The sequence below is a fragment of the Lissotriton helveticus genome, chromosome 1_1 (assembly GCF_964261635.1).
Source record: "Lissotriton helveticus chromosome 1_1, aLisHel1.1, whole genome shotgun sequence".
Classification (NCBI taxonomy): domain Eukaryota; kingdom Metazoa; phylum Chordata; class Amphibia; order Caudata; family Salamandridae; genus Lissotriton; species Lissotriton helveticus.
In genome coordinates, this window is record NC_136057.1 from 377065775 (window position 1) to 377093221 (window position 27447).

At 53.2% G+C, this 27447-nt stretch overlaps 1 protein-coding gene across 3 annotated transcripts in view; it reads left to right on the forward strand.

Moving 5' to 3' along the window:
- Positions 1-27447, forward strand: part of KDM5A (lysine demethylase 5A) — a 749711-nt gene that overhangs the window by 128921 nt on the left and 593343 nt on the right. For all 3 annotated transcript variants that reach the window (XM_078673709.1, XM_078673710.1, XM_078673708.1), the window contains one exon: positions 5971-6129. In XM_078673709.1, coding sequence (XP_078529835.1) covers positions 5971-6129 — 159 coding nt within the window. The remainder of the gene's footprint in view (positions 1-5970; positions 6130-27447) is intronic.

The window sequence follows — 27447 nt, forward strand, 5'->3', positions numbered from 1 at the left end:
GATCCAATTTCCATTGACTGGAATCGACCAGATACCTCTAATTCCAATCCGCTACCTGGTTGGCCAGCCCCGGGCGGTATTCTGCCGTGACCGAGATATGATGTGCCAGGCAGTACTCCAAAAGTCTTTCGCCAGATTCGCCAAGGCCCGGGAGCGCGGGCCCCCCAGATAATTGACGTACCGGACTGCTGGGATATTGTCCATCCTAAGAAGGACACAATATTGAACCCGGTCCCTGGTCTTGCTCCGGACGGCACAGGACCCCGTTAGAAGCTCCAGACAGTTGGTGTGCAATGTCTGTTCTTAGGAAGACCAGATGTCGCCTGTGAAAAACTCTCTGCAGCGCGCGCCCCATCCCGACCTGCTGGCATCGGACTCTATGACCAAGTCCGGAACTGACCCAAAAATCGCTCGATAGTTCCACGCTTCCATGTGTGCGAGCCACCACACCATCTCTTCCTTCACTTTAGCAGAAATGGGTACCGAGTGGTCGTAGGGCATCCCTTTCCGAAGATGAGACGCCTTCAGTCGCTGCATGGCCCGATAATGCAGGGGGCCCAGGGAGATTGCCTGGATGGATGAGGATAGAAGTCACACCACCCTGGCAATCTGCCTGAGAGAGGCATGAGGCTTGGAGATGGTTTGCCGTAACCCTTGCCGAATTTTGGCCATCTTCCGAGATGGCAAACTCAAGGAAGCTTTGACCGAGTCCACGACGAAGCCAAGAAACGTTACGCTCTGGGTCTGTGTCAAGACAGATTTGTCCGCGTTGATCACGAACCCCAGACTCTGCAAAATTGTCACCGACTGACGGTGCTGGGCCGACAAAGTACCGCGACATTGCGCCATGATTAAGATGTCGTCCAGGTAAACAATCAGTCGGATACCCTGAGCTCTGAGAAACTCCACCACTGGGTGGAGCACCTTTGTAAAGCACCAAGGTGCCGAGGAAAGACCGAACGGAAGGGCGGTGAACTCGTACACCTGATCCTTCCAGCAGAACTGGTGGAATCGCCTGTGCAGTGGATGATTGGAGACCACCAAATACGCTTCCTTGAGGTCCAGATGCACCATCCAGTCGGATGGAAGGAGAATATCCCTGAGCAGATGGATTCCTTCCATCTTGAAATGTCGGTACACCAACCACCCATTGAACTCCTTGAGATTGATGACCGACCGGCGACCCCCATTTGTCTTGTGCACTAGGAAAATGTTGCTGAGAACCCGCGAGGATGCAACTGCGAACGACAGATGGCCTCTTTGCGGCATAACACGCAGACCTCTTCGTCAACCAACTGAGCATCAGCGGTGGAGAAAGAGATGGGACGAGGGCGATATTCCTGATGAGGGGTGTCATAGAACTCTATGTAATACCCCCGGATAGTTTGCAAAACCCAAGCATCTGTTGTAACACCTGCCCAAGCGTCTTGGAAGCGCGCCTGCCGACCCCGATACAAAGATGCGCAGCTGGTCAAACACTTACCGGTATTGCCTCCTCCGTTGGCGGCGTTCTTGAAACCACGGCCTCTGAACCGTTGCCCCCTCGTTGGGTAGAACTCGGAGTAAGTGGCGCTGGTGGAGTACTGACCACACCCGTAGCCTTGTCCCCTGTTGGGAACGGAGTGCGCATCACGACCTGTCGCTCTGCCTCTACTGCAACGGGCCCCTTGAGAGACCCAGGGCTGGAAAACCCTCTTGATGCTGGACTGGGCCTTGTCCAGCGAGGTAAACGTGGCTACAAACTTTCCTAGCTGCTTTACAAAGGGGTACCCAAAGAGCCCCCCTGTGCCACTGCCCCTGCTTCTAATGAGGCCAGATCCCCTAACTTAGGGTTCAATTTAATGAGCAGAGATCGTCGACTTTCCATCGACAGGGCAAAGTTGGCGTTGCCCAAGAATATTATGGCGCACTGCGCCCAATTGGAGATCACCTCCGGGGAAATGGAGGTCCCTGAATCTTTCGCCTCCTCGGCCATGTCCAAGATCTTGGTTAAAGGCCCTATGGCGTCCAGCAGTTTATCCTGGCATGAACGCCAAGAGCGGTCTATTCCCTTCCGCGGTTCTTTCATACATTTGGCCAGGAAGGTTGCCATCTTGGAGTCAAGCTCTGGTGTACAGGCCACCATCCCGTCCAAAGTAGCGCGCGAAGATTCAGACAGCAGGCAACTCCTCGCCTCCTTCTTCAAGGGTTTGCGGAGGCGGCCGGCCACAAACTTAGCCACCCTTTCCCCAGGGGCCCAGGCCACCGACCGGGGATGAATAATTTCATCCGCGTCCAGCATGCCTGAGCTGTCCTGAGGCAGAGAGGTGGAAGAACCAGCCGGGCGCCAAGAACGCGAAGACCCCGTGTCGTCGTCTGAATCCTCCGGACGAATTTCCATTATTGTCAGGGGAATCCGGTTCGGTAGGCGGAACTGGCTCGGAGGCCAATAGGGGCGGGTGGGGTGGCCCTTGCTAAGAATGTGTTATGTTACGCAAGCGTTCAAATGCCCTCTTATCAACAGCAGGAGCGTCCCCAGGGTCACCCTCATCACAGGCTCTCTTAGGGGACAGGGGACCCTCCCCAGTGGGTTTAGCGGCAGGGACCTGTGACGGGACCTCCAAATGCGCATGCTTGGCGCACTCCTGGACGAGGCGCTGCTCCATGGGTCCTACAACTTCGTTAACACACCTATAAATGGATGTATCTTCTGCCTCAAAAAAGGCATCATCATAAAGGAGGTACTCAGTCTCCTCTTCAACATAGATATCGTCTTGCTCCATTATGAAGTAACAGTAAGGAGCCAGATACACCAAACTATTATGGCGACTTCAACTAAGGCCCCCGGGGTTACCTGAGGGAAAAATATGGGCAGACTGTTGGGCTGCGAAGCTTTTGGGGCAGCAGAAACACTGCAATTAGGGCAAGCACTGACCCTAGGCATGCTAGGCCCTCAACCAGGACTGGTACAAAAGGGGGTGGTGATGGACGGAGCATCTGAACCAATCAAACACTCACACTCAGTCAACAGATCTGGGTTTAATCCATCACCGTTCTTTAGCCCACTCTGCCACCCCAGTTCAGACATGGCCATATGCAAATCAGTCTGAACCTGTGCCTCATGGGAACAGTCCAGCCTGAACTGCCAAGCCATGCCTTCCCTGGACCGGAAACAAGCTTCCTAGGACCGGTTTCTGGCATTTCAGCCGTCTTCAGCCAGGCTTGCTTGAATCCAGTGGCAAGGGCCTCTCACCACCTCCCAGCGCGCCACCAAAGTGCTCAACCAAACAATCAGCCCGCATGCGTACAACACGGTCAAACCGCAATACGGACCCCCGCCGGGGCGTCGTGAGAAGGAAAAATGCAATGCAGGCAATACAGACCCTTGAACAAGGGCGTACAAGGCTCTTGCGACTCGCTCCACACAGTACGCTCCCCAGTTGAGGATCCGCGCCGCGCGACCAACGAGACGAGAGAGCGCCCCTGGTGGTGAGTTGAAACACCGCAACCAAGAGGTACACGCCGCTTAGGGAGCGCTCCCGCGGCCGATTTAGGGATCTGTGAAAGAAACACAGCAGTATACCCTACAATCCTAACATCAATCAAATAGTACAATACAATACGGCCCTCCCGCCCCCCTGCCCCTCCTCCCCCCACCCTTCCCCTCCTCCCCCCACCCCTTCGGCGCCTCCCGTCACCGGAAAAATGCCTCAGGCCTAACTGAACGAGGACAGAAAAAAAGCACTTAACTAGTTTCGTAAGCAGCGAAGAAAGAGGAAGGACGCCCAGGACAAGGAGATTATGTAGGGAGCATGGACCCTATAGAAGGACATGTGTGGACATTGCCCCTGGGGACCATGGGAGTTGCGGTCCGAGTTGGTTTTTCTTCTTGTTGATGCTTCATTTTTCGTTGTTTCTTTCCCTCTTGTGAAAAAAAACGATGAAGTTATAGCTTTTCTGGCTGCTGGGAAAATTGTTACAGAATAAAGCGAAGAGAGAAAACCATATTGGAAGCCTCCAGTCCTGACATAGAATTTAAGGGGACATATCAGACATTCATGACAAAATGGCTAGCAGTGGGAAACATTTTGAATTACTGTCTATCCCTAAACTTACAGGTGGTGGGTCCAGAGAGTAGGTTTCATTGATTCTGTAAAATCTTCAATTAAAAACAGTAGCAACTTTCTGGCATGCATGCTCTCAGTAAATTCTTTAAAACACCATTCTGCACCCTACCCCAGTATCCTGTCTGCATTTTCTAGGATCATTTTATTTGATTGGCAATATAGAGTATAAGCAGTTTCTCCAATGGAATAAGTTCCCAGCATACCCATTTGAGAACTGTGTTGATTTGGGTTTGGAATTGAATGTTTGAGTTGAATATCATCCTTGTGTTTAAGACCTTATTGATTGTTGCTAGTGGTCCAGTTAAGCAAGAGGGTCAAATTGATGATATATGCTTTTTTGTTTAACGGTCTTGTAGAAATATTTCAATTGTAGCTCTACACAAAGAGGCTGTTCTCTCATATCCATTCATGGGTCTAAGACAAGCTGTTTGAGGTGTTTGAAGCTGAACACAGACAAGACGGAGATCCTCATCCTCGGCTCCAACCCATCAGCCTGGGACGACTCCTGGTGGCCCTCGTCACTAGGGGCACCCCCGACACCAACCGTCCACGCACGCAACCTGGGAGTCATCCTCGACTCAAAGCTCTCCATGACCAAGCAAGTCAACGCAGTCTCCTCTTCCTGCTTCAACACCCTCTGCATGCTCCGGAAGATCTACAGATGGATCCCGACAGACACGAGAAAAACAGTCACCCAGGCCCTCGTCAGCAGCAGACTCGACTACGGAAACGCCCTTTACGCAGGAGCCCCGACCAAGCTCATCAAACAACTACAAAGAATCCAAAACTCATCTGCACGCCTAACCCTCGACATTCCACGCCACAGCCACATCACCCCCCACCTGAAAAACCTGCACTGGCTCCCCGTCAACAAGAGAATCTCCTTCAAACTTCTGATCCACGCACACAAGGCACTCCACAAGACCGGTCCAGCCTACCTCAACAGTCGACTCTCTTTCTACGTTCCCAACCGTCACCTCCGCTCCGTCGACCTCTCCCTGGCCACCGTCCCGCGTATCCAGAGAACCACCACCGGAGGCAGATCCTTCTCCCACTGCGCAGAGAAGATCTGGAACACCCTTCCCCTCAACCTACGACAGACCCAAGACCTGCTGTCCTTCAGGAGATGACTCAAGACCTGGCTATTCGACCAGTAGCGGCAACCCCCTCCTCTCCCTCAGCACCTTGAGACCCTCACGGGTAAGTAGTGCGCTTTACAAATCTTGTGATTGATTGATTTGTTTTATCTGGGTTTAGCCATAACTTGGATACATGACCTCTGCTGAATAATAGCAGGGATAGAGAAGAAGCTAGTTTAAGTATGGGGAGAGGATGTAGCCTTAAGGCTATAGCGGTCTACCTTGAAGCCGGGGAACCGGGTTTGAGTCTCTGCAGCGACGCTCAACATCCTGTGATTCTGGGCAAAACACTTAATCCCCCTGTGCCTAACAAAACGGAATGTGTCCTCATGTAATGCAACTGGTGCTCATGTAAAGCGCTCTGATACCTGATAGCAGATATCTAGTTCGCGCCAAATAAAATTCTTTAAAAAAAAAAGTCCAATGTGAGAGAAATTATAATGGTAATTTCAAGGAGCCGTCATATGTCTAGTCACCAACAAAGATATCCCTTAGGATCCGAAAAGGATGTTTGCCTTGTTCTTAGGTAGTTAAGAGGCCTGACTGTGACCCTCTTTGTGGTCTGAAAAAATGAATTATCCATCATGAAGTGTTTTTCAATTTCTACTTTATGAAGTTGGCAGGTAACGCCCTTTTTTGGAGGCTTTCTGACCAAATGTATCAGAGAAGTAGTGTCTTCCACAAATCTAACAGGACTTTGAAATATGCCAATGCATCTGTTGCAGATGGTACCCACCGAGCTGGTGGAGAAGGAGTTCTGGCGGCTTGTAAGCAGCATTGAAGAGGATGTCATTGTGGAATATGGTGCTGACATCTCATCCAGGGACTTTGGTAGTGGCTTTCCTGTTAATGATGGTCGAAGAAAGCTGATGCCAGATGAGGAGGTATGTATTGCTGTTCTCTTTGTGGCACACACCTTGTTTCCCTGTACCACGTGTTTTGTACCTGTAAATTACCTTCACCAGATTGTGCATGCAGGTTGTCGAATAGTGACCCCTTTTGAATGGTCACCCCTATTATTGTATTTTTGGGGGACTTACCCACTGACATTCTAGAACTTGGACACTGCTTCCAGTGCTCAGCGTATGTGCTCTGACCATAAACAGATGTTGTAATTGGCTTAATGACAGATTGGCATATTTAACTTTCCTATAAAGCCATGGTATATGTTGCTGAAACACACCCAAGACATGGTAAGACAAATGTCACTAGTGGACTGCAATACCTATTGTTCTACCCACTACAACGGCAGTGAAAACATGGCTTCAGGCATACCCAATGTGGCCTGATGGTATCAGCCTGAACCCAGCGCCACAGAATGACCCTTTGCGCAGGTAGGAAAACCAAATTTGAAATGTTAAATAAGTGGTCCCTAAGTGTACCTTGTTGCCCACGAGGTAGGGTGCATGCAGTTTAAAAGTGGCACATGTGGGATATTAGAAATGGCATGCTTCCTCAGTACTAGGCCCGCAACGACAATGTCACTGGTCAGACTGTAGCTTGCCCATAGGAAAGGTCAAAGTACAGATTATACGGTATAATCTAAAGACCCCATTCAAAGACTTATTTGTATATTTAATGAAAATCGCATCAAATTTAGAAGTTAGATTTTTATTAAATATATTAGAAATGTAACTTTTAAAAAGCTACATTTACCCTGCGGAAGCTGCTGAAGACCAATTTGCATTAGCTCTCCAGCAACTGGCCAGGCTGACTTATTAGATGAAAAAGAGATGTGAAAACTGCGTCCAGAGCAGAGACATTGTTCTGGGAGTAGGAATGTGTTTTATTCCCCTGACAGGAAGACCAGTTGATGGGTCCAAAAACTTAATTCACTTCATAGGGGCCTGCTCTGTCACAGGCAAATGTTAGGTGACACTTTGAAAGTCCTATTCTTTGTCCCTATAGTCAATCTGGACCAAACCTAGAGGGATGGAAGCTACCCCACAGAGCCTAGTTTTGAATTGGCATAGAGAAAGGGACTGCACATTAGCCTAGCCATACTACTGAGTGGGCACACAAGGTCTGTACAAGGGGAGAAGGAATTCCCCATATTTTATTTTGAGAGTGAGGGGCACTGAATGATTGCAGTAATGCAAACGGTAACTAATGAATTATTTGGTAAGGGTGTGTAGGAAATTGGGTTTCTGTTGCAGTACTCCCCCCACACTTTTTGCCTGGCTTTTGATATATCTTTGACTGTAGAGTACTGGGTCCCTGCTAACCAGGCTCCCAGTAGTACTGTTCTTTCCATAAAACTGTTCTGCAATTGGCCCAGCTTCAGACCCCCTGTACGTTACTATCACCTAGGGCATTGGGACAGAAACTGCACTAAAACCAGGAGTGTTTTGGTACCAAACCGCTCTTCTTGATAAACTCACACTGATGCCAGTGTTGGATTTATTAGACCATGTAACCTACCAACCCTAGTGTGTTCTCTGACTGGCTTTAGGCAGCCTGCCACCATCAGACATATTTCTGGACCCATGGCGTGAGAGCCCTTGCTCTCTGAAGCCCGAAACAAAGCCCAGTGAAGGTGCCCTGCCAGGCACAGAGCTTGAGAGGGAAGCTTCAAAGGCCTTGCCATCTTTGTAAAGCAACCCCAGCCTTGGCTGCTAGTGGCAGATGGCAGCCCCTGGTTCAAACTCCCGCTTTTGGTGGGAGAACCGACGTGAAAATTAGGTGAGAATAGGAGGTGTGCCCCCCCTTAGCCAGCTCCACCCCTCGGGTGCGAGGCAAAGTAAAGCACATTTTCAGTACAAACATTACATACAAATATGAGACAACATTTAACTCGGCCGCAGGTGCATGATGTATCACGAATGCCATCTTCGCTCGGACGTGGCGCAAGGTCTCTTTCAACAGTGGGGAGAGCCTTGGTTAGATCTATTCGCCACCGAAGAAAACGCGCAATGTCAGCAGTTCTGCGCATTGAAATTTCCAAGGCGGCACTTGCTAGGTGACGCTTTTCGTCACGAGTGGAGTTGCGGCCTGTTTTACGCCTTTCCGCCTATACCACTTATACCCAGAGTGCTGAAGAAGATCAGGCGCGACAGGGCCCAAGTCATTCTTGTGGCTCCGGACTGGGCTCCAAGAGTATAGTATCCCAAGCTACTCAGTATGACCATCGATCCCCCGATCCGACTGCCTCTTCGGGAGGATCTTCTGTTGCAACAGCAGGGGACGGTCCTCCACCTGAACCTGTCCAGCCTCCACCTCTTTGCGTGGAGATTGAGCGGCGGCAGTTGATTCCTTTTGACTTGCCTCCTGAAGTCTGTGATGTCATCCTGGCAGCCAGGCGCCCCTTCACTAAGTTGGTATACGCCTGCAGGTGGAACAAATTTGTTGTATGGTGCACAGAAAAGGCTGTGGATCCCCTTTCTGCCCCTCTTTCAGAACTTCTTCTGTTTCATCTTTCCTTGGCCCAGCAGGGCTCTGCTCTGGGGACTATCAAGGGCTACCTTTCTGCTATTTCGGCCTCTCTCAGGCTCCCTGATCAACCCTCTCCTTTCAAGACCCCTGTTGTAAATAGATTTCTCAAAGGCATTACTCATCTTTTCACTCCTATTCCTTTCGTAATGCCACAGTGGGCCTTGAATCTAGTTCTTACATATCTAATGTGCGCTCCCTTTGAGCCTCTGCACAATTGTCCTCTTTGTCTGCTGACCTTGAAGACTGCTTTCCTGGTTGCAATCACTTCTGCCAGGAGAGTGAGTGAGCTCCAGGCTCTTTCTTGTAATCCTCCTTTTATTTTGTTATAAGTCTGTTTTATTTTAGAACAAGACCCCTGGGAGGGCCACAATAACACAGCGTTAAGCCTACAACCTCTATCCGAGGCCGGCCGCGAAGAGTGGGCAATGAATTTTGCGTAGTCTAATTGTCTAACACAGCGCCTTACCTACAACCCCAAGAGGGCCGGCCGCGTGGCTTAGGATAAGCTGTTAAAATTGGTCAGCATCAAAAGAGCCCCAAGAACGGGTCAGGGTGGGTAAATAGGAGGTTAACAAACCCAACACACAGGAGCGACCCAACAGAGGCCCATGGGCACAGAGAGCGGCTGTAGGAGAAAGAGAGAGAAAGAAAAGAGAGGAAAAGGAGAAGGAGGCCAGAGACAGGAGATAGAGGAGATGACGCGCTAGCAGGGGGGTCAGGCCGATCCGCTGTTAAGGGGTGGCATCAGGCAGTGAGGGTCAGCCTCTAGAGCTCAGGTGTTATGCAGGTCGTTTATGGGAGCAACCTAGTGGGATCTGCAGGGACGACAGCGTCCTCAAAGAGATGCAGGGTTCGAAGCCTAGTGGGCATGTGTCGTGCATGTTCCATTGAGCACAGGTACCGCACCAAGGGCTTCCAGACTGACTCGAAGCGAGTGTGGCGCAACTGTAGCCGCGCCGTGAGAAGCTCCATTGCCAAGACATGCCACGGCCGTACAAACCAGGCAGCTATGGGAGGTGTTTCACTCTTTGTAGGAGAGTAGGGTCTGCAATCCTATGATCACCCAGATTTTTTGCTTTTTGCTGCACTGGTTTACGACTTTCCCTGGCTGTGGGCCTGCTAATCAGACCCACAGCCTAGCTGTTCTCTCTATCCAAATTGTACTCAGGTACTGAATTGGCACTGGGCCCTCTCCAAGTCCCTGTACCCAGGGCTGAGGTGCACCCAGAAGTCTCCCAGGGGCTGAAGCATGTATTGTGCCACCCCTGGATTGACTAACTAAAACTGACACAACTGGCTGCACAACAGCTGGGGCAAGGTGGTGTACTCACCCTTTGCTTTAGATATAGTATACCTATATCTAACCCTAAAATGGACACACAGATCTCCTATCAGTCACTCCTATGGCAGGCCTTAACAATCCTGAAGGCAGAGTGCTTGGAATCGTGTGAGATGGTGCTCTGGCATGAGCTGAGCCTGTCTGCGGCTTTCGGGATCCATCCCTTAGCCGTTTCCATGATATCGCATACCATATACTCTTAAGTGCATTATAATCCTCGCGGTTATGTGCCAACTCTGGTATCGCTTTATCAAAACATGTCGAGTAAGGTGTCATACGAATTGGAATACTAACCCCTCGCCAATTCTGGCGACGGGGTTAGCATTCCACCCTTCTAGAGGGACACGACATGTATGTAACCCCTAACCCCGGTTAAAGTCAGACAGAGCCTTAGCATCCACAAAATGGATGCTGCCACCGAGACACAAGTCTGCCCTCCTGCTGCTGGGAGTCCTCCCAGAGCAGGAGATAAGGACAAAGGGTTTCCTGCCAGGGGCGGTGCCAGCACCGTCCCAGACAGGGTTTTGTGTATTGTAGGTAGGCAGGGCTTTAGAGGAAGGTGACTGCACGTGGCACCCCGGTGCTCACTGTGCATAGGCTGGCTGGAACCAGTTCCAGGGTCACTCCAGACCCTGTGCTGGGGAAAAGCCCGCCAAGGAAGTGGGTGTAACCACCCCCCTCCTAGTCCCACCCATAGGGCAGGACTTAGTCGCGTGCCAGCCCCCTTTTACAGGATAAAGGTAGAGACTGGCCCCCTTCCAAATCAGATCATCTTTGAATCCTGAAACTACTTTCCACGAAAGGAACTCAAGACTTCTTCCTAAGATTTCTCCCTTGTGACTAAGGAGTAGTCACCCTGCATCCGCAGGCACCATCTAAAGAACACTGCGGTCTGCTGCAAGTCCTTCCTCCGGAATCCGACTGCCCAGCTCGACGAGAACCGGCTTCCCTGGCACCTCTGACCTCTACCCGCCTCTACAGCCCAGCTGAGAACCGTGGGTGCGACGAGACCTCAAGGGACCGGCCATCTGCAAGACTGCACGACTTCTTTCCAGTAAGCCCGCCGAGTGAATTCCTGGTGAGTGCTTTGGGGTCCGAGAAGCCCCCACCCTGAGCAGCTCCAGCACCGAAGAGCAGCCCCCCAGCATCTCCACGATCTGCGTGGGGCCCTTCTGCTTTTTGCTGCTCACCGCGTTGTTTGGCTACTAGCCCGCTGGCTTGTGGCCTTCCTGACGACGCCCGACGACATTTCTGCTGCTGGTCTGGTTGCTCCAGACTGGCCCTTGCTTCCCTCCATCGGAGAAGTACCCTGGACCCTCCTGGTCCACTCAAGACGCCATTTTAGGTCCACCGCGTGGGCCTTGCATTTGCCAAGACTTGTTGCCCAATCCTGGGTCCAGCGACGTCGACAGCAAGAACCTTCGTGGGACAGCTCGCACCTCCATCCTGGTCGCCGACAACGCCTCCTGGTCCGAGAGACTGCAGAGCCCAGCAGCGCCCACTCACCTGACTGCGGTGACTTCGCCCGGTGCCATCCTGGTGCCCACTTAATCACTGGCTAGTGATTCAAGAACTTGGTCCCCTCTGCTTTCAGGTTTTCTTCTTCCTTGATCCAGGCTTGGATCCATCGAACTTTCCTTCACTGGTCGCCTGCCAGCAACTTCTTCCTTCCAGGCTCCTGGTCCGGCAACGAGATCCCCGACGTCTTTTCAGACCTATGCAGCTGCAGCCCCTGGGCTAGGTAACTTCGGCACTCCGGTGTCCCAGCATAGCCTCACTATCCAAGGGTCAGGATCCACTGTCGTTTTCTTCCCACCAGGTCGGGTTCGCCCGTGAACACTAACTTTGCCTTTACTAGCCTCCATAGACTTTGTCCCGCATCCCGCGTGAGAGTGCACACTCTGCACCCGAGTCCCCTGGGTCTCCTAGTAGTAATCTAACGATTCCCTAGTCCAGTCCTAGCGATTCCAAAGCCTATTAGAACTGTTACTTACCTGCTAGTAATTCGCATTCCACTTTTAAAGTATATGGTATTTCGTGCCCCTCGGGCATTTGTGTATAACGTGCTAACTTAAAGTATTTTCGTAAGAGTTTTGTTGTGTGCTTAGCTCCCTGTCTCATAAAGAGCCAGGGTAGTCTTGTTATAAATAAATACACTGTTTATTTTCATAACAACTTGTGTGGTGTCCTTTCACTGGGTGTTCAAGGGGTAATGTGATGGTGAAACAGCTGGCTTAACACGCCCTCTAGAGTCTTAGCCTTAGACTGCTCGTATCCATGCTACTAGGATAGCTGGTCTATAAGGTTGACTTACAACCAATCATCAATAAGGGTTGTTTGGACTGATATATAGTGATCACTAGAATAGTGAGCACTGCACATCAGGCCAACTTCTCACATTGGTGAGCAGCGGTTGGGATTTGAGCTTGCTGTTGTTTTACCACACATGCCCTAAGAATATCTTGTGAAAGATCACATAAGTACTAAAGGTACATATAACTTAGCTTAGAATACTCTGAGTTCTACTGAACCAGCTGTTGTAGCTCCTAGGGCCTAGCACACCCTAAACTACAACTCTAGCAAGGGATCAGTAGGCAAACATATAGTGTAGGTAAGTGCACCACTTACACCTCACTAGAAAAGCATGTCGACTCAGGGGGACTCTACTGAGACTCCCCTGGTCAGTGTTGACCCTCCACAGGTCACTTCAAGATATGCAGCTCTCAGTTTCCAGGAGATGAGACAAATCTGTGTCTCCAGGAAACTGAAGCAGGGGTCTAACCCCACCACTCCCTTTCTGATAGGTCTCTTAGAGACATATGATGCCAGAAAGCTTTCTCAGTTACATGAGAACATGCCAGCCTTAGAGGGAACCTCTGGGGATCCAGATCTCCACAACACTGATTCAGCAGTTGAGGAGGAGGATCAGGAGGTACTCTCTGGGGATGAGGTAGACAAGGGTCTTGAGGTAGTCAGAAGGCTAACTAGGACCAACTTAGACTTACTTGGGCTAGGATCTGGGGGACCCCCAGTACTAACCCGAAGTGGGCCTAACCTTGGAGTTAGGAGAGATAGATCTCTTTCTAGGGACTCCAATAGATCTCTGCACTCTAATGCCTCTTCTCAGGGGAGAAGGAATCCTCCACAGAGGAGATTTACTTCCCCTCAGAGAAGGGAGCATGAGGCTAGGATGAGACAAGCTGAACTGAGGATTGAAAGGGAAGAAATTGCCCTGGCCAAAGAGAAGCTTGCCCTGGCAAGAGAGCAGCAGATGAGTGGGCTAGCTCCCACTGGTGGCAGCAATCTCCCAAGAGATAGAGAGAAGGGTTTAGATACTAAACACCTGACTAAAATAGTGCCCCCCTTTAAGCAAGGGGATGATATCCAGAAATGGATGGCTGCTCTGGAGAGGGCCTGCACTGTGCAGGGCATTCCCCAGAGTCAGTGGGCAGCTATACTGTGGCTCTCCTTTGATGGTAAAGGTAGAGATAAGCTCCTCACTACAAGAGTGGAGGATGCTAACAATTACCAGGTCCTGAAGAATACACTGGTTGATGGGTTTGGTTTAACCACTGAGCAGTACAGGTTGCTGTTCAGAGACACCCAGAAAACTCAGTCTCAGGACTGGTCTGATTTTGTGGATTGTGCCACTAAGGCTTTGGAGGGCTGGTTGCTGGGTAGCAAGGTTACAGATTACACAGGATTGTATAATCTAATGATGAGAGAACAAATTTTGAACAATTGTCAGAACCAGTTGCTGCACCAGCACCTTGTTGATTCAGATCTGACCTCTCCCCAAGAATTGGGAAAGAAGGCAGACAAATGGGTCAGGACAAGGATCAAGCAGAACCAGAACCAGAACCAGGGTGGTCAGAAGAAAGCAGACCAGAAGGGTAATGTTAAGAATGAGCAAAATGACCAGAAGTCTTCACCAGGTCCCCAACAAACCAAAGAGGGTGGGGGTCAGGCTTCCCAGAAGAAGAAGACTCAAGAAGGCCAGTCAAAAAGGTGGTGCCAGTACTGCAAAAGTAAATCTCACTGGTTTAGTGAGTGCACCAAAAGAGGAGGACAAACTCCTGCCACTACAGCTCCTAAAGCAACTGCACCCCCTAGTACAGTCAGTAGTGGTAGTGTCACTCCCAAGGCATTAGATGGGTTAACCTTGGGTACTGAGGGGTCTGACAACTTAGTTGGCACACTCACTCAGGCTGTCCTTGTCTGTACAGGGGATATGGATATGTCCCCTGAAATAAGTCCCAATACTTTGGGCAAATACAGGCAGACACCTTTGATTAATGGCAAGATGGCTCAGGCCTATAGGGACACTTGTGCCAGTGTCACCATGGTGACACCTAACTTTGTGGACCCTGGACAGATCATGCCAGGTACTGATTTCCTGGTGACCAATGCCAGCAATGTCACTACTAGTCATAGTGTGGCAATTGTGGCTTTCTCCTGGGGTGGAGTGAAGGGACAAAAGAAAGTTGTAGTCAGTTCAGACCTCCCAGTTGATTGTTTGTTGGGCAATGATTTGGAGTCATCACAATGGTCAGAAGTGGAGCAGAGGACTCACATGGAGATGTTAGGCTTGCCAGCACATGTGCTTGCTGTGACTAGGTCACAGGCCAGAAGATGCCCCACTGAACAGGTGCTGGATCCTGAAATTATGGACCAGACACCTCCCAAGAAGAAGAGCAGTAAGGGTAAGGCTTTGCCTTCCCCCTTGCCCCAGGTTGAGGATCAAGTCTCTGAGGAGGCTGATCTAGAAGAGCTGAGGGAAACTGAGCCTAAAGAGCTTGAACTTGATCAAGTTGAGTTTCTGGGCTCAGGGGGACCCTCCAGAGCAGACCTGGGGAAGGAACAGTTGAGCTGCCCTTCCCTTGAACCCCTCAGACAGCAGGCTGCTGCTGAGGCTGCAGGGAATGCCACAGGTGCCCACAGGGTATACTGGGAAGATGGACTCCTGTACTCTGAGTCAAGAGACCCCAAGCCTGGTGCAACCAGGAGGCTGGTCATCCCCTTGTCTCTGAGAGGTTTCCTTCTCACCTTGGCCCATGAGATTCCCCTTGCAGGTCATTTAGGTCAGACAAAGACTTGGGACAGGCTTGTCTCACACTTTCACTGGCCCCATATGAATGAGAATACCAAGGAGTTTTGTCGCTCATGTGTCACTTGCCAAGCCAGTGGTAAGTCAGGTGGCACAACAAAGGCCCCCCTCATACCACTACCTGTGGTGGGGGTTCCCTTTGAAAGAGTGGGGATTGACATTGTTGGTCCAATGGAACCCCAGACAGCATCAGGACACAAGTTTATACTGGTGGTGGTGGACCATGCCACCAGGTATCCTGAGGCTATTCCCCTTAGGACCACTACAGCCCCTGTAGTGGCAAGAGCCCTAGTTGGAGTGTTCTCCAGAGTGGGTTTCCCTAAGGAGGTCGTTTCTGACAGAGGTACAAACTTCATGTCAGGATATCTGACTGCCATGTGGAAAGAGTGTGGTGTGAACTACAAGTTCACCACACCCTATCATCCACAATGCAATGGGCTTGTTGAGAGATTCAACAGGACCCTGAAAGGGATGATTCATGGACTACCTGAAACTCTTAGGAGAAGATGGGATGTCCTGATCCCCTGCCTCTTGTTTGCTTACAGAGAGGTCCCACAGAAGGGGGTTGGCTACAGCCCTTTTGAGCTTCTGTATGGGCATCCTGTAAGAGGACCCCTGTGTTTGGTGAAGGAAGGATGGGAGAGACCTCTCAAAAAGCCTGCAACCAACATAGTGGACTATGTACTTGGTCTCCGCTCCAGGATGGCTAAGTATATGGAAAAGGCATCCAAAAACCTTGAGGCCAGCCAGGAACTTCAAAAAGCTTGGCATGACCAAAAGGCTGTACTGACTGTATACCAGCCAGGACAGAAGGTGTGGGTGCTGGAGCCAGTGGCCCCAGCAGCTCTGAAAGACAAATGGTCTGGGCCCCACACCATCATTGAGCAAAAGGGAGAGGTTACCTACTTGGTGGACCTTGGAACTCCCAGGAGCCCTCTCAGAGTGCTCCATGTTAACAGGCTCAAGGCATATGTTGACAGGAAGGACATGAGCTTGCTCATGGCCACAGATGAGGGACAGGAGGAAGAGAGTGACCCTCTCCCAGACCTGCTCACTCAGAATCCTGATGATGGGTCAGTTGATGGTGTTGTCTTTTGTGGCAGCCTCACTGAACATCAGCAACATGATTGCAGGCAAGTTCTGCAATCCTTCAGACATATGTTCTCTCTGACACCCAGCCAAACTGATTGGTGTACCCATGATGTTGACACTGGAGACAGTCTGCCTGTCAAGAGTAAAATCTACAGACAGCCTGATCATGTTAGAGACTGCATCAAAACTGAAGTGCAGAAAATGTTGGAACTGGGAGTCATTGAGCCCTCAGATAGCCCTTGGGCTAGCCCAGTAGTTCTAGTGCCAAAGCCTCACACCCAGGGTGGTAAGAGAGAGATGAGGTTTTGCGTAGACTACAGAGGCCTCAATGCAGTCACTAAGACTGATGCCCACCCAATACCAAGAGCAGATGAGCTTATATATAGATTGGCTTCTGCCAACTTCTTAAGCACATTTGATTTGACAGCTGGGTATTGGCAAATCAGGTTAGCTGAGGAAGCCAAACCCAAGACAGCATTTTCTACCCCTGGAGGGCATTATCAATTTGTGGTAATGCCCTTTGGACTGAAAAATGCACCTGCCACCTTCCAAAGGTTGGTGAATCAAGTCCTCACTGGGCTGGATGACTTCTGTGCAGCTTATCTTGACGATATTGCTGTCTTTAGCTCCACCTGGGAGGATCACCTGGTCCACCTGAGGAAAGTGTTAGAGGCCCTGCAAAAGGCAGGCCTCACTATCAAGGCCACAAAGTGCCAGATAGGGCAGACACAGGTTGTATACCTGGGCCACCTTGTAGGTGGAGGCCAGGTTCAGCCACTGGAGAGTAAGATACAGGCCATCAAGGACTGGACTCCTCCAATCACCCAGACTCAGGTTCGAGCTTTCTTGGGCCTGACTGGGTACTATAGGAAGTTTGTCAGAAATTATGGGTCCATAGTGACCCCCCTTAATGACCTGACAAGCAAGAAGATGCCAAAGAAAGTTCAGTGGACAGCAAGCTGTCAGAAAGCATTCAATGACCTAAAGCAGGCCATGTGCACAGCACCTATCCTCAAGAGTCCAGATTACTCCAAGCCATTCATTGTCCAAACAGATGCTTCTGAGTTGGGTGTGGGAGCTGTTCTGTCTCAACTGAATTTTGATGGTAATGATCAGCCTATTGCTTTCATTAGTAGAAGGTTGACACCCAGAGAGAAAAATTGGTCAGCTATTGAGAGGGAGGCCTTTGCTGTGGTCTGGGCCCTGAAGAAGCTGAGGGCCTACTTGTTTGGCACTCACTTCACCATTCAGACAGACCATAAGCCCCTCTTGTGGCTAAATCAGATGAAGGGTGAAAACCCCAAACTGCTTAGGTGGTCCATTTCCCTACAGGGGATGGATTTTACAGTGGAGCATAGACCTGGGACTGATCACAGCAATGCTGATGGGCTCTCCAGGTATTTCCACTTAGAGCAAGAAGACTCACCTGGTCAAGGTTAGTTTATTGTCCCAAAGTTTGGGGGGGGTCATGTAGGAGAGTAGGGTCTGCAATCCTATGATCACCCAGATTTTTTGCTTTTTGCTGCACTGGTTTACGACTTTCCCTGGCTGTGGGCCTGCTAATCAGACCCACAGCCTAGCTGTTCTCTCTATCCAAATTGTACTCAGGTACTGAATTGGCACTGGGCCCTCTCCAAGTCCCTGTACCCAGGGCTGAGGTGCACCCAGAAGTCTCCCAGGGGCTGAAGCATGTATTGTGCCACCCCTGGATTGACTAACTAAAACTGACACAACTGGCTGCACGACAGCTGGGGCAAGGTGGTGTACTCACCCTTTGCTTTAGATATAGTATACCTATATCTAACCCTAAAATGGACACACAGATCTCCTATCAGTCACTCCTATGGCAGGCCTTAACAATCCTGAAGGCAGAGTGCTTGGAATCGTGTGAGATGGTGCTCTGGCATGAGCTGAGCCTGTCTGCGGCTTTCGGGATCCATCCCTTAGCCGTTTCCATGATATCGCATACCATATACTCTTAAGTGCATTATAATCCTCGCGGTTATGTGCCAACTCTGGTATCGCTTTATCAAAACATGTCGAGTAAGGTGTCATACGAATTGGAATACTAACCCCTCGCCAATTCTGGCGACGGGGTTAGCATTCCACCCTTCTAGAGGGACACGACATGTATGTAACCCCTAACCCCGGTTAAAGTCAGACAGAGCCTTAGCATCCACAAAATGGATGCTGCCACCGAGACACAAGTCTGCCCTCCTGCTGCTGGGAGTCCTCCCAGAGCAGGAGATAAGGACAAAGGGTTTCCTGCCAGGGGCGGTGCCAGCACCGTCCCAGACAGGGTTTTGTGTATTGTAGGTAGGCAGGGCTTTAGAGGAAGGTGACTGCACGTGGCACCCCGGTGCTCACTGTGCATAGGCTGGCTGGAACCAGTTCCAGGGTCACTCCAGACCCTGTGCTGGGGAAAAGCCCGCCAAGGAAGTGGGTGTAACCACCCCCCTCCTAGTCCCACCCATAGGGCAGGACTTAGTCGCGTGCCAGCCCCCTTTTACAGGATAAAGGTAGAGACTGGCCCCCTTCCAAATCAGATCATCTTTGAATCCTGAAACTACTTTCCACGAAAGGAACTCAAGACTTCTTCCTAAGATTTCTCCCTTGTGACTAAGGAGTAGTCACCCTGCATCCGCAGGCACCATCTAAAGAACACTGCGGTCTGCTGCAAGTCCTTCCTCCGGAATCCGACTGCCCAGCTCGACGAGAACCGGCTTCCCTGGCACCTCTGACCTCTACCCGCCTCTACAGCCCAGCTGAGAACCGTGGGTGCGACGAGACCTCAAGGGACCGGCCATCTGCAAGACTGCACGACTTCTTTCCAGTAAGCCCGCCGAGTGAATTCCTGGTGAGTGCTTTGGGGTCCGAGAAGCCCCCACCCTGAGCAGCTCCAGCACCGAAGAGCAGCCCCCCAGCATCTCCACGATCTGCGTGGGGCCCTTCTGCTTTTTGCTGCTCACCGCGTTGTTTGGCTACTAGCCCGCTGGCTTGTGGCCTTCCTGACGACGCCCGACGACATTTCTGCTGCTGGTCTGGTTGCTCCAGACTGGCCCTTGCTTCCCTCCATCGGAGAAGTACCCTGGACCCTCCTGGTCCACTCAAGACGCCATTTTAGGTCCACCGCGTGGGCCTTGCATTTGCCAAGACTTGTTGCCCAATCCTGGGTCCAGCGACGTCGACAGCAAGAACCTTCGTGGGACAGCTCGCACCTCCATCCTGGTCGCCGACAACGCCTCCTGGTCCGAGAGACTGCAGAGCCCAGCAGCGCCCACTCACCTGACTGCGGTGACTTCGCCCGGTGCCATCCTGGTGCCCACTTAATCACTGGCTAGTGATTCAAGAACTTGGTCCCCTCTGCTTTCAGGTTTTCTTCTTCCTTGATCCAGGCTTGGATCCATCGAACTTTCCTTCACTGGTCGCCTGCCAGCAACTTCTTCCTTCCAGGCTCCTGGTCCGGCAACGAGATCCCCGACGTCTTTTCAGACCTATGCAGCTGCAGCCCCTGGGCTAGGTAACTTCGGCACTCCGGTGTCCCAGCATAGCCTCACTATCCAAGGGTCAGGATCCACTGTCGTTTTCTTCCCACCAGGTCGGGTTCGCCCGTGAACACTAACTTTGCCTTTACTAGCCTCCATAGACTTTGTCCCGCATCCCGCGTGAGAGTGCACACTCTGCACCCGAGTCCCCTGGGTCTCCTAGTAGTAATCTAACGATTCCCTAGTCCAGTCCTAGCGATTCCAAAGCCTATTAGAACTGTTACTTACCTGCTAGTAATTCGCATTCCACTTTTAAAGTATATGGTATTTCGTGCCCCTCGGGCATTTGTGTATAACGTGCTAACTTAAAGTATTTTCGTAAGAGTTTTGTTGTGTGCTTAGCTCCCTGTCTCATAAAGAGCCAGGGTAGTCTTGTTCTAAATAAATACACTGTTTATTTTCATAACAACTTGTGTGGTGTCCTTTCACTGGGTGTTCAAGGGGTAATGTGATGGTGAAACAGCTGGCTTAACACGCCCTCTAGAGTCTTAGCCTTAGACTGCTCGTATCCATGCTACTAGGATAGCTGGTCTATAAGGTTGACTTACAACCAATCATCAATAAGGGTTGTTTGGACTGATATATAGTGATCACTAGAATAGTGAGCACTGCACATCAGGCCAACTTCTCACACTCTTCTTCCAGTACAAGGCTATGAGCTGTTTGGCCGCACCTAGCATTTGCAGCGTCACAATCCAGTCACTGCGGGTGAGGGCCTTAAGGTTCGGCAGCCTGACACCCAACAAGATCGTATCCATGGCTTCAGGCAAGGGGAACCCCAACACCCCCCTTATGTGGCTAAGGACCTCCTTCCAGTAGACAGTGATGAGCGGGCATGTCCACCATACGTGCACAAAGTCCCCCGTCGCAGTTCGACACCTCCAGCACAGCGGCGAGACGTTGGGGAACATCTTATGAAGGCGCAGGGGAGTGTAGTACCATTGAGTTAAAAGTTTATAGGCATTTTCCCTCTGCGGGATGCTCCGATAGACCTTGGGGATGTCTCTCCACACCGCTTCCCATTGCGAGGGTGTAATGTCCGTATCGACCGCCTTCTGCCATTGGCGCTGATATGGGTGGACGGGTGTGAGTGGTGGATGCTGTAGAATGTGGTAAATCTTAGAGACCAGCCGTTTCAGCCCCCCCCGAGGGTGCACGCCAGACGTTCGAAGTGGGTGAAGGCACGCGTGGCTGCTTGGTAGGTATCACCACCGGAGGCCCAATGTCGCAGCTGGGCATGTTGCAGCCGCGCAGTGGGCTGCAAGTGGAACTCCTCCCGACAGTGATCGAACGATTTAAAAGAGCCCCCGTCAAACAGGTCGCAGAGCACCCTACAGTCTCCCTGCACCCAATTCTCAAATACCCGAGTTTGATAGGCCGGCGGGAAGTGAGGGTTTGCCGCTATGGGGGTATGCGGGGACGGGAAGGTGGTGAGACCCCTGGAGACAGCGGTAGCGTCCCAAATATCCAGTACCGTTTTCGAGGGCACTGCAAGGTAGGCACTTCTGGAGCGGGACGCCCGATGGAGCCACGGCAGGTCCCAGACGGTACGCCCCGTCACCGCCCTGTCCATGTGCAGCCACCCTTTTTCACTGTCTCTCACCCCCCATTCTATCATGAACCGAAGGTGTGCGGCCCAGTAGTAATGGACCAGGTTGGGGCAAGCTAGGCCGGAAGCTCTCTCGAAGAGACAGAGCGCCCTATGAACAGCCGGCAAGGATTCTCGCGGGCGCGTGAGAGTAAGGATCAGGTCATCCGCAAACAGCAGCACCTTGTGGTCCCTCCCACTGTGCGTTATCCCGTGGATGCCCGAGTCACGCCGTATTAGCTCTGCGAGGGGTTCCACTGCAAGGGCGAATAGGAGGGGCGAGAGGGGGCACCCCTGCCTAGTGCCCCTGTGGATCGCCAACGCTGTGTTAAGACTCCATTAACCCGAATTCGGTCTTGGGGCCCTAGGTATGGAGCCATGATCCTCGCAATCATCTTCGGGCCCAGCCCGAGTTTACAAAGGACCGCCCCGAGGAAGGCCCAGTCCACCCGATCAAACGCCTTCTCTGCGTCCAGGGAGAGAAGGCAGGCCGGGATGTGCCAGTGTCGCACTTTCCCTACGAGGTGCGCAAGTTTGCGAACATTATCCGCACCCTGACGATCGTGGATAAATCCGACCTGGTCGGGGTCCACAAGCCACTGCATGTACGGATCTAGGCGTTGAGCGAGGAGTATGGTGTATATTTTGAGATCCGTATTAAGCAAGGCGATAGGGCGATAGGACGCACACAGTGTGGGGTCCTTCCCAGGCTTCGGTATTAACGCTATCTCGGCCATGCCCATATCAGAGGATGGACCCACCTCTGCAGAGAAAGAGTTGAACAGTCGCAGGAGGTAGGGTCGAAGCTGAGTCTGAAACGTGCGATAGAAAGACAGTGGCAGACCATCTGCACCCGGCGTCTTTCCCAGAGGGAGGTCCTTGATCGCCGCCGTGATCTCGTCCTCCGTAATGGGGCCCTCCAGCACCGTTGCATTCCCAGCCGGTACCGTCGGTCCTTCGTAGTCATCCAGGACGGCCGCCATCGCGTCCACCGAGACAGGTTCTCTCCCATATAGGGAGGTATAATAGTCCACAAATGCAACCTGCTTGGATTTCTCCGAGACTACTTTCGATCCGTCCTGCATTTGGATACCAGTTATGTGAGCCTTGGCAGCGCGCGCTCGCAGCCGTCCCGCCAGCAGTCGGCCCACCTTGTCACCACCCTCAAAGTATTTTTGCTTCAGGGCCAACAGGGCACCCTCCGCCTTATTAGTGCGCAGGAGCCTGAGTTGCCCTCGGAGATTATCCAATCTCCTCCTAGTGTCTCGCGACGACCGCTCTCGGTCCTGCCTCTCGGCCCTCTTAATGTCCTCTGCCAAGTCAGCTTCTAATTTACAGGCCGCGTGCCTCCGCGCAATCGCGAGGGAGGTGATGTGCCCCCGGATCGTGGCCTTGAAGGCATTCCAGTCCACCGTGAAAGACATATCCGGGTTGTCGTTAGAGGCAAAGTAGGCGTCTATGGCTACCCGAATGCTATCCACATCGTCAGCGTCCCGAAGAACGCTCGGTGGAAAAGACCAACGGGCGACATGGGCAGAGTGCGCCGCCGGATCCTGGAGGGACATCTCTACATGGGCATGATCTGACAGAGAAATGTCCGAGATGGAGGCTCCCAACGCGTCTCGGAGTATTCCCAGTGACGCAAAAAGAAAATCAATACGGGAGTAAGACCTGTGGGAGTGTGAATAGAATGAGTAATCTCTTAGATCCGGATTATGATAGCGCCACACGTCTAGTAGGCCCAGATCTGCAATTTGTTTGCGCAGTGGTGAGGACATCGCCCCGGAGGCGTTAGAGGCAGCGCCACAGCGATCCAGGTCAGGGTCCCACACTAGATTGAAGTCCCCCCCCCCCGCCTTCCCCCCCCAGTATCAGGTGCGGGTCTCCACAAGGTATCTGTTCCCTCAGGAGCTGTTGAAGATATCGGTCCTGCAACTGGTTAGGAGCGTACACGTTACATAAAGTGAACCTGCGCCCCCCGCGTACACCGTGACCCTGAGGAAGCGTCCATCCCCACTCTTATAGGGTCTGGAGTCTCCCCGCCTGAAGCCAGCTCTGCATAGTATGGCCACCCCCGCAGTTTTAGTGTCCGCAGCCGCCCAGAACTGAAGAGGGTATTTGGGATGGGCCATGCGAGGCGTGTCGCCCTGTAGCAGGTGGGTTTCCTGAAGGTAAATAATGTCGGGTTGCTGCTGGAGGAGATAGCGCCAAACCGGCTTGCGCTTATTAGGGGAGTTCAGGCCCTTAACGTTAAGTGACAAGATCTTCAGGGTTCTAGGCACAATTGCAGCCATAACAAGAGACAAGCAGAACCCGCCCACGTTCCCCGCACCCACCAGCGCAGGGAAAGGCGCCCACAGGGGTCTGTCAAAGGATCCGCCCCCACCCCCCAGGGGGTAGCCGCCACCCCAATCCCGCCCCATCACCCGCCAGCCCAGAGGAAAGGAAGAGAGAGGAAGACCAAAGGAGGGAAAGCAAAAGAAAGAAGAGTAAGAGAAAGAGAGGGAGAGCGAGAACAGCAGGAGGCCAAACACGCCTCGCGTTTACCAAGAACAACAACGGCCAACAGGGCCATTTCAAACTACCCCAGTTACCAGGCATCCTCTACCCGAGGGTTTGGACGCACACAGGAATGTCACTCCCTATGGGGCAGTACAGGGGGTACTCACAGGCAGGATAGGAGACCCCGACCCCGGTAGCCCCGCCGCTCAAACCAAGTCCAGGGGCACCACACAGCTGGGCATAGCAGTTGGGCATATCAGCGGCCATCGCTTAGGTCCTCATAGCGAACCAGGTGTTGTGCTACAGGGAGAACCCCTACAGGTCCAGGTCCACCGCGGGAGCGGCTGCAGAGGGGGCCCACACGCCGTAGGCAGGAGTAGCTGGGTTCCCAAGTGCAGGGCAGGGCAGAGCGCCGCAGGGGAGCAGGCCGCCCGCAGTACAGGGAGACTGGTGTTCTGGTCGGCAACTGCAGCCAAGCAAGGCAGTCCAGGCATCGCCAGGAGGTCTAGATCATGGCATGGGCGGTTGGGAGGACCGACCATCTCGGTCACCCTCCAGAGAGCGGATGTGCGCTATAATGTCTTGCTTGGCCTGCGATGCGGATTTCTCATCCACCGGAGGAGATCGACGATAGCGCTGAACCTTGGTCCAGTCCGGGTGGGCAGGGATTCTCTCTCGTTGACGTGATCGTGACGGGCTGTGGGTCGGCGATTCCGGTAGCTTGAGAAGTTGCGCTGCCTCATGGTACGACCGGATGACCCTGCGCTTGTCCTCCCAGCGAAAGATAAGGGCAAAGGGGTGACCCCACTTTTAAGCAACGTTAAGAGCTCTCAGCTTCTCCGTCACTGTTCGAAAAGCTTGTCTCCGACGCAGGGTATTAGGAGCCAGATCCTGAAATATCTGTATTTTATGGCCTCCGTAGGTGAGGTTGGACTTGTCCGGGGCCGCTTTCAAGATGGCTTCCTTTTCCGTGAAGTAGCGCACCCGTGTCAGGATGTCTGGGAGGAGATCCGCCCTACCCGCCGGTCCGTACACCCGGTGAGCACGATCCAAAGTCGGGGGGAGGCGTCTTCATCTCCCCATACCTCATGCAAGAGCTGCGCCACGTAGGTTAAAATATCCGTCCCTTCCTCGTCGAGCGGAACGCCACGGAGTCGGAGGTTGTTCCGACGGCTCCTGTTCTCAAGGTCCTCCTGTTTGACCTGCAGTTCAATATTCTGCTCCTCCAGAGCCGCCAGTCTCTGCCACAGCCGTTCCTGGTCTTCCGTGCGCGCGTCGACTAACTTCTCCAGGCCGTCCACTCTGTCACCCAGCTCTATGACCTCCTTGCGCATCTCCTTGACACATGTGTGCACCTCTGTGCGTAGTGAGCCTATCTCCGTCTTGAGATCTGACATGAAGGAGGCCATAAAGGCCTGAGTCACCGGTGGCGAATCCGCTGCCGCCTCCGAGGGCCCTTCGGTCGGCGCCGCCGTTCCAGTCTTGCCCCACATGGCCATCATTGACTTGTCTTTAGCCGTCGGGTCCTTGTTGCCTCCTTTAGACCGTGTCATGATCAGGCCAGCAGGTGAGGGCCACGAGCCCGTGGCTCTGCAAGTAGGGGAGGGATCCACACCAGGCCTCGTCACCACAAGTCCTCTTGCTTCTCTCTCAGTGTGTCGAGGCCTCAGGCCCCCCAAATGGCAGCAGCTCAGTGGCTAGAGGCAGGGGCCCCCCGTCCACCACAGGCCCCGGCGGAGGGCACACCGAGAGCGCCCCCAAGCTAGGCAGGCAGCAGACGGGACTCAGCAGTGCAAAGTGCTGCCCAGAGCACCGCACTCGAGGCGGGAAGGACACAAGTCGGAAGGCAAGATGTGGGAGCGCTCACAGTAGAAAGAAGCAATGCCCCAGGTGATGCAGTTTCCCTAGCTCCGCTTGAAGGCGTCGTAGCCCACTCGAGCAAGCCGTGGGAGGGACACCTCCGCCGCCGAGGACTCGGGTCCAGCAGCACCAGTAGTCCCCCCGGTCAGCTCCTCCACCCAAACAAGCCAAAGTCCACTCCACCTTATCAAGGGCAGGGCTCTCGAGCAGCAAGGCACCGGGCAACTCACAGCAGCAGGCAGCTCCCCCCTCCAGCATCCACCAGCTCCCAGCAACAGTTCCAAAGTTCTGCAGGGCCCTTGCACCCCCCTCCAAGGTCACACCACCAGTCAGGGGGGGCAGGCTGGAATTACCAAGTCCCAGCCGAGCGCGATGGTACACCGCCGTTGGTGTCAGGGATGGCACGCTAGTCGGGGAGCATCGCAAGCCCCCGGGGCCCCAGGCCAATTTACACTCCCCACAGGAAGGTTCCGTGGGGACCCACCGTGCCTCACCACGTAGGCCGCCTCACGAGGCCCCCAGCCGAGGCAGTCCAGGACAGGTAATAGGGCGGGCAGCAGGTAGACAAAAGGCTAGGTCTCGCAATGCGGTTTCCGCTTCAGAGGGCTGCAGGGCCCCCACGCTCCCTCGCCGGGCATGGCGTCTAGATCAGGTCCCAGGCCGGAAGGGGGAGGGGTGCAGGGCGACGGGCCGCATCCCATCAGCAGCACTGGGGGCGAGGGGGCGCCCACCGCGATCAGCCGCACCGCCCGCAGCCCCCAGCAGATTCAGCTCACCTCCGCCCCCGCGCTAGTGCCCCGGGGCTCCCCACCTCATCAATGTCGCCGCCGTCTGTGTCCAGGTCTGCGTCCAAGATGGCGGCTGCAGCAACGCTCCGGATCTGCCTCACCCCCGCCGACAATTCAGCTCCCGAGTCCGCCGCTGCTTCAGGCCTCTCCGCCTGCCACCGGGGGAGCCCGGCTCCGGGTCCGATGCACGGCCACAGGAGAGTCAGCGCCAAGGCTCGCTGCTCCCGCAGGCCCCCCGCCGCTCGCAGGGGCAGCCCGCCTCCGAGGCCCCAACTGCAGGTCTTCTAGGCTTCCCCCGGCCGGGACCACCGGCAGCCGTACCAAGTCACAGCGCTGCAGCGCTAGGGCAGAGCCCACGCCTGGGCCGCTCTGTGGGACCCACCAGGTCGTCTCCGACAATCACCCAGGGGAGGACGCCCGGGGCCGGGCGAAGGGGCTCGTCTCCAGCCGCTCGAGCAAGATGGCGGGCGCGTCCACCAGCCGGGACCCCGCTGGCACACCCCCTCCTCGCAGTCCGCGTTCGGGGCCCTGTCGTCGCTCACACTGCACCCCACGCAGCCAAGGGCTCCCCTAGCCCCAGAGATGTTGAGTAGCCCCCAGAATCCGCTCGAGATGGCTTAAAAAGGCAGCGGGGCACCGGATCTCGTCGGAGTCGCTGCTTACTCCATTGCCGTCAAAGCCACGCCCCCCTGTAATCCTCCTTTTCTTGTGCTCAGGACACATCCATCCTTTCTGCCAAAGGTTGTCACTGCCTTTCACATCGGGCAAACCATCACTTTGCCCACCTTCATTCTGCCTCCACATCCTTCTAGAGAGGAAGAGAGGCTTCACCGTCTGGACCCAAAACGTGCGCTCTCATTTTAATGTTAATGTTAATGTTATTGCCATTTTATAGAGCGCACTGTTACCCAATGGGTGTCCTGGCGCTTAACGATTGGTGTCCAGACCA